Source organism: Aegilops tauschii, chromosome 3 (assembly GCF_002575655.3).
Source record: "Aegilops tauschii subsp. strangulata cultivar AL8/78 chromosome 3, Aet v6.0, whole genome shotgun sequence".
Classification (NCBI taxonomy): Eukaryota; Viridiplantae; Streptophyta; class Magnoliopsida; order Poales; family Poaceae; genus Aegilops; species Aegilops tauschii.
In genome coordinates this window covers 540,024,560-540,035,049 of record NC_053037.3, presented here as the reverse complement: position 1 = coordinate 540,035,049, position 10,490 = coordinate 540,024,560, and the positions used below count along the sequence as shown (strand labels likewise).

Sequence of the window (10,490 nt, the reverse complement as noted above, 5' to 3'; positions counted from 1 at the left end):
GGCGGGGTCGGCGGGCTCCGGCGGGCTCCGGCGAGGGCGGCGGGGTGCGGCGGGGCTTGGGGCGGCTAGGGGCGGTGAGGTGCGGGCTCCGGCGGCGGCGACGGGCGGCGAACTCGGCGGCGGCGCTCGCGGCTCCGGCGGGGCTCGGCTCAGGCGGGATGGGGTGAAGGGGGGGCGGCGGCGGTATTTAAGGAGGGGGGCTGCTTGGGGGAGGGGCAAGGCGGCGGCGGCTCCCGTGCTCGGGGCGGACTCGGGCGGCGGCACTCGCGTACGCACGGAGGAGACGACGCGGCTGGGTCGGCCGCTCGGCTGGGCCTCGGCCCGGTCGGGCGCGGCGCGTTTTTTTTAAACATTCCGCCGAAAAAAAATCACAGAAAAATAAATAAAAATCCAAAAAAGATAAAACAAATTTTCCCCGTCTAGTTAAAATAATTAGAACAGGGTGAACATTTGTTTGACACAAAAATGCAGTTTTGAAGACATTCAATTTTTTTAATGCAATTAAAATTGCAAATAAAATCCGGATAAAATCCAATATATGGTTTTAATATTTTTCCTCCAATATTTCGATTGTTTTGGAGAAGTCATATTTTCTCCTCTCATTTATTTTTAATGTGAAATATTTTTCCGGAGAGAAAATAATTAAAACCAAAATCCTCGTTTTATTATTTGATAAAATCAAATATGAAAAATCGAGAAAATCCCCAACTCTCTCCGAGGGTCCTTGAGTTGCTTAGGATTTATCGAGGATTTGCCAAAATGCAATAAAATATGCTATGCAATGATGATCTATATATAACATTCCAAATTGAAAATTTGGGATGTTACAGGCGCCACATTCTTTTTGAAGACGTCATCGTGATGCTCCTCCTCGTGTACGTGTTCCGGGTGAAAATCATCGTCCGATTGACTTGACAGCGGCGACGCCTAGCGCCGTTCTCCCTCTTGGGGGCTTTGACGTGGAGCTTAGGTGCTTAGGTGTTATAAGGCATAGCATGGCTTGTTCTCGGTTCTTCCTTGCTTTATTTCGGCAGCGTAGCCGAGTGCGTTTTGCGTGTTCTGATCATCCTAGGATCATCATTGTTTGAGGACTTTCTCATCACTTTGTATCGTTCGGCCGTGAACTTTATTTTGATGTTGTTGCTTTATATAAAACGGGGCGAAAGCCTGTTTCGAGTAGTACTTCATAAGCTCCATATTCAACCATGCCATTATCATACTGATGTTGGTAGGTCTCTTAATTAAACTTTATATCCTTAAACTATTGGAATTAGGAGGTGACGCAGCGGCAGAAACCTCACATGAATATGCACGATTCTGTATCAGTTATAGCAAGGTAGTACCGATCAGGAGCAAATTATGCGGAACACTCCAAATCACCATCTTGTTCTAGAAAAAAAACTCCAGATCACGCCATCCCCGTTGGGTAGATCACTATCTTCCTTGTGAACAAATTAAGTTACGTAGAACTGATACGTACCATGTGGCCGTACGCGCCATAAGTAGTACAAAGTACATGCGGGCGCGCGCTTGATCAGGGCAGGCAACCCACCCAGCCATCAATGCATCATCACCACACAGCGAAGATCGCTGCCGCTCTCTGCCAATGCCAAACCGTGGGTGGTGAGATATACATTAGTGATGGGACTGGCCGGCGGGGATGTACCGCAATGCTGATAGATCTTGCGATCTTCAGCCCTTATAGCAGTCAGGGATTGGGCTAGGAGAGCAATGATGAGTTTTCACTGTGGCAACTTGATCAACATTATTGGCAGCTCCAGGATATTCTCGCATTTATACATGTGTCCTCCAGCTCGTTGCAGGTGACGTTTTGCTTCCGCAATGTATCGGTCGTAAGTACATGCGACAGTACGAGAAGACAGTTGAATTATTACTCCCTGACGGTGAACTAGTGGAACCAGAGCCACTTGGCTTAGTAATATTGTTTAAATTTTCCGGTAGATTATGAAACTTAGCTTCACTATGTGCATGCTAGTTTACGCCGTGTCCTGATGCTAAATACAGTTGTGAGATATCTATCCATCCACAAACGGTTGGTTGAGATCAACTTTTGAGAACGCACGTACCGAAGTCACCTGCTGGTAATCTATGTTCTTTTCTTTATTTTAGAAACCTAGATAAGTGAATTAAAAAAAAACTAGATAAGTGCATGTGCATTGCGATGGGGGCATAGTTTTTTAGTTGGTTTGCTCATGATTTACCTGGCCATATTAGTGTGATTGTGTAAAAAAATATGATTTTATTTGGTAAACACATACTATTTGGTAAGCATACCTAAAAAAGTTTTTATAATAGAAAAAAACTCATATAGGATTGAAACTTCGATACTTCGTCCGAGAAACAGACTAACACCTCCTGCCCATATTAAAGATCATTCAAAATCACCGAAAAAGTTCGTTCAAAATACCTAGAATGGTACTCCCTCCGTTCCGAATTACTTATAATAGGTATGGATGTATCTAGATGTATTTTAGTTCTAAATACATCCATTTCTACGACAAGTAATTTGAAACAGAGGGAGAATAATGAAGGAAAATTTCTGTGCTAATTGAAAAGGAAAACACCATCCACGTCATTCAGGATCCTCTCAGCATCAGCCAAACCGTCGTCCTCCTCTTCCCCACACATTGCACAAACGTTCAAATCCCAGTTAAGACGACGAGATCTCACTTCCATCTCGGTGGCATCACCTTCCTCGCGGTTTCGCTTCACCCGTGGGGAGGAAGCGGAGTCCAACGCGGCAGAGCTCAGCACTACGATGGCATCCTCCAAACCGACCACGTCTCCATTGCATCCCCCCACCATTGTTCCTCCCGCGATCGCGTCCTTGATGCAAATCTCGGAATCGCGATCCAGTCGGTCGACACCGTCGATTAATATAACACGATGAGGGTTCTCCAGGATTGCTTCGAACAGCCTCGCTCCGATGCCACCGTCGTTCTCCGGCGATGGTTGCCTCTTGCCGGAGCGTGCAGGATTGTTGGGGTTACCCTGCAGTGCAGTGAAGTCGGCGTCGGAGCCAAACACGAGCCTAGCAAGCTCCCGAGCAACCGCCGTCTGGCCGCCACCGTCCCTTCCACGGAAGAGCAGCCAGGTTGTCGTCGACGAGGACGAGCTAGACGACTTGTCCCCCGTCCTCCTCCTCGTCACACCAGATCGGCACCGGAGCACCGTGCTACATATGCCGGGAATGATGTTCCCATGCCACGGAACGCTCCGCTCGAGCTCGTCGCACAGGATCTTGAGATTTTGGGCGGTGAGCTCTGTGAACTTCGGCCGGCCGCAGGTAGCCTGCATGTGTTACGGCTCACGGCCGGGCAATCTCGTATCATGACTTATGGGTGAGATGCTGTAGACACATGTATATATCTGGATGTGTTATACGTACGTCTGCATGAGGACTGATGCCGCAGTATGTTGTATCTTTGTAGCGGCGGAGCCACGGTGGAAGGCTCGCCGTCGTTGGGACTACCTCAGTGCCGCCAAAAAGGGCCGGCCACCTTGCTCCTGATTTTGCTTTGTTAGCTTGACACTCACTGCAACAGAACAGAGAAAATAAGTGTGCATGTCTAGATAGTACTAATTTACTCCAAACAAATTTCCTGGGAATATTAAATTAGTGCAGCTGCTTCCTGTGTTCACCGTATCCTATTCAACGCCAATAGGAACGGATTGTCGCCTAAACGAGTTTCTTTTATTTTTAATTCTCATTTTATTTTCTGCATTCTCTTTACTAATTGTTATGTTTTAATGTATTTAAGTTTTCCCACTATGTTTAATGTTTTTACATCTCATTTAATTTGGGGTAAATATTTTATTTTTTATAAACTATATGTCTAGATATGTACTCAATTCTTTTGAAATACATGGTTTTTTAAATACATGAACCATACTGTAAGGAAATATATGAATATGTATTTTTTGGTATTCATGAGTATTTTTTAAACATGGGATTAATATTCCATTTCAAATATACAAACATTTATATTGATATATATATATATGATTATTATTTTAAATCCAATATAGGATTAGCCCATTTATGTAAACTAGTTTCATAATATGTTAAAAATAGGTTGACTATGATTCATAATTTATAAATACATAAATTATTTAAAAATGAAATTACTGGGTTGGCCAATATTGGAGCCTTTTAGGTGTTTGGGCGACATCCTTTCTGTTTGAGATACATTACTTTAGAAGTTGTGGAGCCTAGGAGGGCTCCAACCCCTGTTTGGCACAATTTCAGCCCAAAGAAAACAAGGAATAAATAAGTCATATTTTTGTATATAATGTTAATACCAATAATCCAGTCCATCCAAGTTAACCCATGATACCCCCTCCCTGGCTTAAGCCTCGGTCCACCACTAACTTCATACAAAGTGTGCGTAATAGAACGATTTTCAACTTTGAATATAAATATATAAGAATACATTTAGAATGGCAAAGAACTAATCATATCATTGGATCTATCATAAAAGAAATATTATCATAAAATAATTCATATTGTTTAGTACTATTATGTACAAAATGTAATAGTTCAAGATACATCTCGAAGATAATGTCAAATGGCAAAAAGAACATCTATTTACGGATGAGTGAGTATTTATTTTTACATCGGAGATAAAAACATTATCAATATTGTGTAAGTAAACTGGTGCAAATTAACTAGGAGAAAACTAAGAAAAGGTAAAGCCATAGGAAAGTTCTTCGTTGACGTTTTCAAATCCACTGGCTACACAAATAGTGTTGTCATCTTGTTGACGTTTTCAAATCCACTGGCTACACCATGGTGGCTCTAAATTATGCACTAGTTGACATCTGACAAAGTTTACTGAAGACCATGTCAAAATATCGTCACGGGAGAGGGGGACTTGGGTTGACTACAATCAAGTGCCACTAGTCCAGATGGTTTGACAAAGAGTTTTCACTCACGCAGTTGAACTGCAAGGAAGGAGCGGCGGCAACTGCAACAATGGTAAGGAAACATACCTCGTGGGAGGAGGGAGGGGGTGTTAGGGTATTCGGTACTTCAGTACCGAGAAGCCTTTATCCAGTGGGTTGGTTCCCAAACATGACAAACCATAAGTCATCAACGGCGATACCGATGGAGACGTGATGCCAAGATCAAGAAGATTACTAAGAGGAAAAAGAGAAATGGAGATTTTTGAAAAACAAACGACAGTTGTGTGAGCAATATGATCTTATATAATCTAGGAAGTGACATTCGGTGCCATTATGGTGTCCAAAGCAACGAAACATCAAGCCCTAGTTAAGAAGAGAGGAAGCTAAAAATCCACTTGCACACAAAAAAACGAGTCAAACAGATAAACGCACACGTCACATTCTATAACTAGCAAACTACCTTCCGTCTGGGACGTCGGCGACGACTGGCAGGTAAAGCTCCGGGACGGTCTGGAGAGATGGTTGTCCTCCAGCCCTAATCTTCTGGGAAACCCGATCAGGTAAAGTGGGGACGTCCAAAGAAAGGACAGTGTCCCTGACCTGGGAGCTCGAAAAGCCGGCAGCGCGCATAACGCGGTCGACGCTGGGGTCGTCGAGGATGGAGACGATGAGCTGCTTGAGCTCGACCTTGTCGCCGCCCACGGCGCCCCTGCGACACTGCGCCTGCGCCCGCTTCAGCGCGGCCACGGATGCGTTCGACGGCGCCAGCTCGACGTGGTCGCCACATCGGCGGCTCGCGGCGGTTGCTCGCCTTGCCTCGGCGAGGCCGTCGAGCGCGAGGCCTAGGCAGAGGTCGAGCGCGTTGTGCTGCAGCAGGTGGGACTGGGACCTTACGCAGGCGGCGCGGAGGGTGCATGCCGTGGACGCCGAAAGCATGGCGCTGGCGATGTGCAGTGGTGTCACCTGCGCGTGACCCCTCACCCTCGCCAAGCTCACCGCTTGCCGCACCACGCCGGCCGCCTCCTCCCCCAGCGCTTGCCCGCCGGAGATCCGCATGCTCGACCGTGCCAACCTAGCTAACACGTACGACCACGGCGCTATAGTCGTCGAGTGTAGTACACGTACGTAGGCGTTTCGGTTTCTTGTTCCAGGGAGACGCGACGCAGAGATTTATGCGCCAGCCTGCATGCATGCAGCAGGAGTAATTGTCCTCCCCTGGACGCAACGCAGACGCAGTTACGCATAACGCAGGTAAGGTCGAGATCGCAGGTCGTACGTGATGGTTTAGCGGAAATCTACGTACAGTAGATCTCGAGGACCACACTGCTGTAACGTTTAGTGTGGCTATATATGGTATCTATTGCCTTTCCGCATGCGTATGGAAATTAGGACGATAAGCAGAGGCCACCGGAAGGACGACTTGCTCTACCAATATGAGCGGACCTATGGCGCTGGTAGGGCCGGGCCATGTATGTAAATAATGAAGTCTATGTGGGTCCTATTTCGTACTCATGTAGTCATCAGTATTCACTAGTAAATATGCCCGTGCGTTGCAACGGAGAAAAATAATATCATACAGACCTAGCGCAATAAGCATAGCTCAAGAACCCCTCCCAGTAGGTGCATGTCGTGCATTTCAACAGAGTGTCAGACATGTATCATCGCTTATCGTCCTTCCTGTCCCGCCGACGGTGGTCGTAGTGTACGCCTAATAGGAACACCTTGAACATATGGTTAATCTAAGATAATGAGTTGGTCTATCGCATGACTCACTATCATTCAACTGCGCTAGTGAAAGAAGTGTTTAACAAAACTTCAAAAATTAATCTCATTGAGATAGACGTGAGTGCCATCATCCATGAGCTACTCCCTCCAAACAGTGAAAGGAGAGGAAGGGAAAAAAATAGAGGTTTGTTTCATCCTATTACTCATTGGCTAGCCCTCATACAAATAAATCCATTCTCAGCTATAGTACGAAATAACTTTACATGATCTTTATGACTACAAAAAAATGCCTTCATATTGTGGCTAGCGTGTATGCTAGATTTTCAAAGCAGATGTTATCCCATTTTCTAAAAAAGAATAATCAACACCTTGTGGTCTAGGAAATTAATTGTTATCGCATGCCACCTGGCCGAATGTATTGTGGGTATTTTCTGGAGTCAGTCGATTTTATTTCCCCTGCTTTTATTTTTATTTATATAATAAATAATGAGACGATTACACGGGCATGGATTTTCAATATAATTTCCTTCCATGGGGAATAATGTTATATGTTATTAATTTCCTTTCTTTTTTATTGATCGATTCATTTCCTTCCTTCTTATTTGGCCGCACATGGATTTCCATTCCTTTTCAATATAATTTCCTTCCTTTAATATATACACAAACCTCCCATCGTTGCCAACCTTCCTTTCACATTTCTTTTAGCCATCATATCATGTACGTTTTTTTTAAGAAACTCATGCCTTTTAATTGTTGATCCTTCCTTTAACCCCACCAACACATCCAATCCTTGCCAATAGATGGACGAACGAAAAAAATAATTTGATTAGGGGCCGATGGGCATATGGAGGCCCAACTGGGCTAGACGCCCCCTAAAAAAACTGAGCTAGATGGATTGGAATTATATAGAATCAACTAGTACTTCTGATTCCCTCAAAAAAGAAACTACTACTTGCGAACATATAACTAGGATAGCTCAGTTGGCCTGGTACATTGTACGCACGACTTGAGGTCGTGAGTTCGACTCCATGATCCTTCATTTATTTTAGATTTTCTCTGGGATACCTTTGTGCGCGACTGTTTTTCCCTTGGGCTTAGTTCGTGGGCGCGCGCTGCGGCATACGGACACCTAAAAATTTAGTACCACCTTGGATAAAAAGGTTTTGATATGTTTAGGTGGTGAACGGATGAAAAATTTAAAGAAACGCACATTGCTTTATTAGTAGGTATAGAGAATGACAAGAGGGGAGTGATTATTGTCGGACATCCTAGGAACAACAGGAGTTAACAGTGGGAGTATATATTCGTAGGAACACTCTGATAGGGCTCTGTTGCTAGCAGGCTATCCCTATAGTCTTAGACTATTTGGAACTTCATAAGGAAAAGATTGATGTATCAGTATCCCAAAGCTCCTTTTCTTATTCGTTCCAGCCACTTCAGTGTGTCCCAAATCCCAAAGATCTTTTTTCCCTATCAACTCCAGTTATACAGCTTTTGTATACTGCCCTTTCAAAACCCAGATGGAGTACAACTTGTAAGACCTCTATACTAGCATTGCACCACTATTATAAATTGCTAGCACTGGATCATAATTTTACTTACATTGATAAGTGAAATGCCCTTCGGTTCCACAATCTATGCAAGTGATTGAATATTCTTCTTGTCCAATTTTTGGAGCCATTCTTTTATCTTCTCATCATCGATATCCAATGGTGGGCTTATGTCTCTCTTGTCCTCCATCGCAATATGTTCATTAAGAGAAATCTTGGACGACATGATTAGTAGTTTTTTTTTACTTTTTTGGTGTTCAAGAAAAACAGTAAGATAATAGCAACAAACGAGATAAGCTAAGTGCGTGCGTGTAAGTAATGACCAAGCGCTGTGCTCCCCAGCAACAGCGGCAGAAAATGCTTGACGACCTATAAGTGCACAGGTCTGTTGTAGCACTTTCGTGATTAGTGAAGTGCTAAACCGCAGGGAGCAGATAGGAAGGCACCACAAACCCCCACAACTACGCTGTCACTTAACGCAATCATGTACGCACCCAAACCAGGTTTGAAAATAGCCTATTCTATAAGTTGCTAGGGAAACATGATAAAAGGGGTGTCTACTATACTACGAACAAGAAGGTAAAAACAATAATATTAAGATATTGAGTTAGTAGGACGGTGCTTGACTAGTAAAGTGTTCTCTAGGACTCCGGAGTCATCACTACAAATGTGACCTACGCAGTAAGTACGGAGCAAACGGTCTTTAATATATTCTCTATATCGACTCTTCATATGCATAAGTGGGTGGTTCCCAGTACGGAACATGTTCTACTCCAACGTGGATTTCATGCCACATACACCACCAACCATAGCTTCCCATGCCGGTTATGACATCCAGTAACTAAGGGTTTCCTCGTGGATGCAGCCAAATGTGGGTTTACCTGAACTCCCCTATCAATTTGCAAAGACTAGGAATTGAGGATTTTACTATCACCTCAAATTACCTCAACATCCTAACCCGTAGAAGGACAATAGTTCCTCCACGGCCAGTCACAATGATAGTGCGAGTGAGGCCTCCTCTCAACACTAATGGGAATACTAACTCGAACATGAACAACAGCATATTGGATCGCTTGGGAATCAAAATAATAGTAATCATAGAAGAGTTCATCCGTATCCTTGAGCGCAAATACAACTACTCAAACATAAAAGGAAAGGATTAAGTTACAAGCCGACATAGAGCTAGTGAAGGGAGAAGGCATATGCAGCGCCGGTGGTGATGACAGGGGTGGCACCGGCGGAGGTGCCAGCACGATGCAGATGGTACCAGCCCGAAGGTCGGTGCTCGCGGTGGTGGAGCCCTCTGTTCTTCCCTTGATCTTGTCCCTTCCTCTATGGTGGTTGATGGAGCAGCATGGAGATGGACTTGGATGTGCTGGTGACGAATGAGATGATGGAAGCGGCGGCTAGGGTTCAAGATGATATATAGGGCGCCTCCCTTGCGTCTTCCGTTGATGAGATGCATCCAAGGGCTCTAGATGAGCCTTATCCTCTCCCAATCTCTTCTTTATGAGCCAATGACCTCGTGGGTTTGAATGGGGAAGAAGTCAGTAAAGAATCCCGTCTAAAAGGCAACTTTCGGAGGTGTGAGCAGGTCATACGACCAGCCATACGACCATGGATAATCGTATGGTACATCGTCTTTCGATTTGTCGTCCTCCGATAAAACGACGACCATTTCTTCATACGGACTCCGATTTTGACGTTCTTGGGCTCGTTGGATTCGTGAGAATGATGCCGAGCAATTTCTGGTATTATATATTGATTTAGACAAATTTGAAAAAAAATAACTTTTTTCGACCTCCAAAATGGCTAAGTCTGGCCCCTCGCTGTCTCCGTATTGAACCCATATTTGATCCTTTTATCGTGCTTTGTCCTAGCTTGCTCCAAAAAACCTGTAGACACAAGAAAAGAAAGAAAACTAATAAAAACCAAATAAAATACTAAATGTGAAATGCTCAGAAAAAATATTTGGTTCAATGGGACATAATATATGAAGAGAACATGCAACAAATGAGCTCTAAATATGAAAAAAAAATAGAGCAAACAATGGAGACAATGATGTGTCCGAGCAGGACGGCCACATGTACAAGGTCACAATCCGCTACAAGTTAGCCTCCTGGGGTTTTTAATTTTTAGTTAAATGGACGGAATTTTTTTTGTTTTATGTAAATATGTCTAAATTAATCAATTCCGTCATGTTTGCTGAATTTTGTCCTGTTTCTTCAAATTGGTGTTGAAACGTATGTGGGCAGGGTTGGATGTCTGGCTCTTGTATTAGTGCCCGCG

General features: G+C 44.2%; 1 protein-coding gene across 1 annotated transcript; it reads right to left on the bottom strand.

Moving 5' to 3' along the window:
* Positions 1–2,009: 2,009 nt before the first annotated feature.
* LOC120976946 (uncharacterized) lies at positions 2,010–6,052 on the bottom strand. Its single transcript, XM_040404643.1, has 3 exons — positions 5,387–6,052; positions 3,410–3,557; positions 2,010–3,312 (listed from the first exon to the last, which is right to left on the bottom strand). The coding sequence occupies exons 1-3, from the start codon at positions 5,980–5,982 to the stop codon at positions 2,566–2,568; spliced, it is 1,491 nt and encodes a 496-aa protein (XP_040260577.1). The 5' UTR covers positions 5,983–6,052; the 3' UTR covers positions 2,010–2,565.
* Positions 6,053–10,490: the final 4,438 nt, after the last annotated feature.

Bases quoted from the DNA above. Each gene is read 5' to 3' on its own strand.
- LOC120976946 (XM_040404643.1), bottom strand. From the start codon at position 5,982: ATGCGGATCTCCGGCGGGCAAGCGCTGGGGGAGGAGGCGGCCGGCGTG. The intron at 3,558-5,386 runs GTAGTTTGCTAG...GTTCTGTTGCAG, and splicing joins GCCGACGTCCCAGACGGAAG to TGAGTGTCAAGCTAACAAAG. The intron at 3,313-3,409 runs GTACGTATAACA...TAACACATGCAG, and splicing joins GCATCAGTCCTCATGCAGAC to GCTACCTGCGGCCGGCCGAA.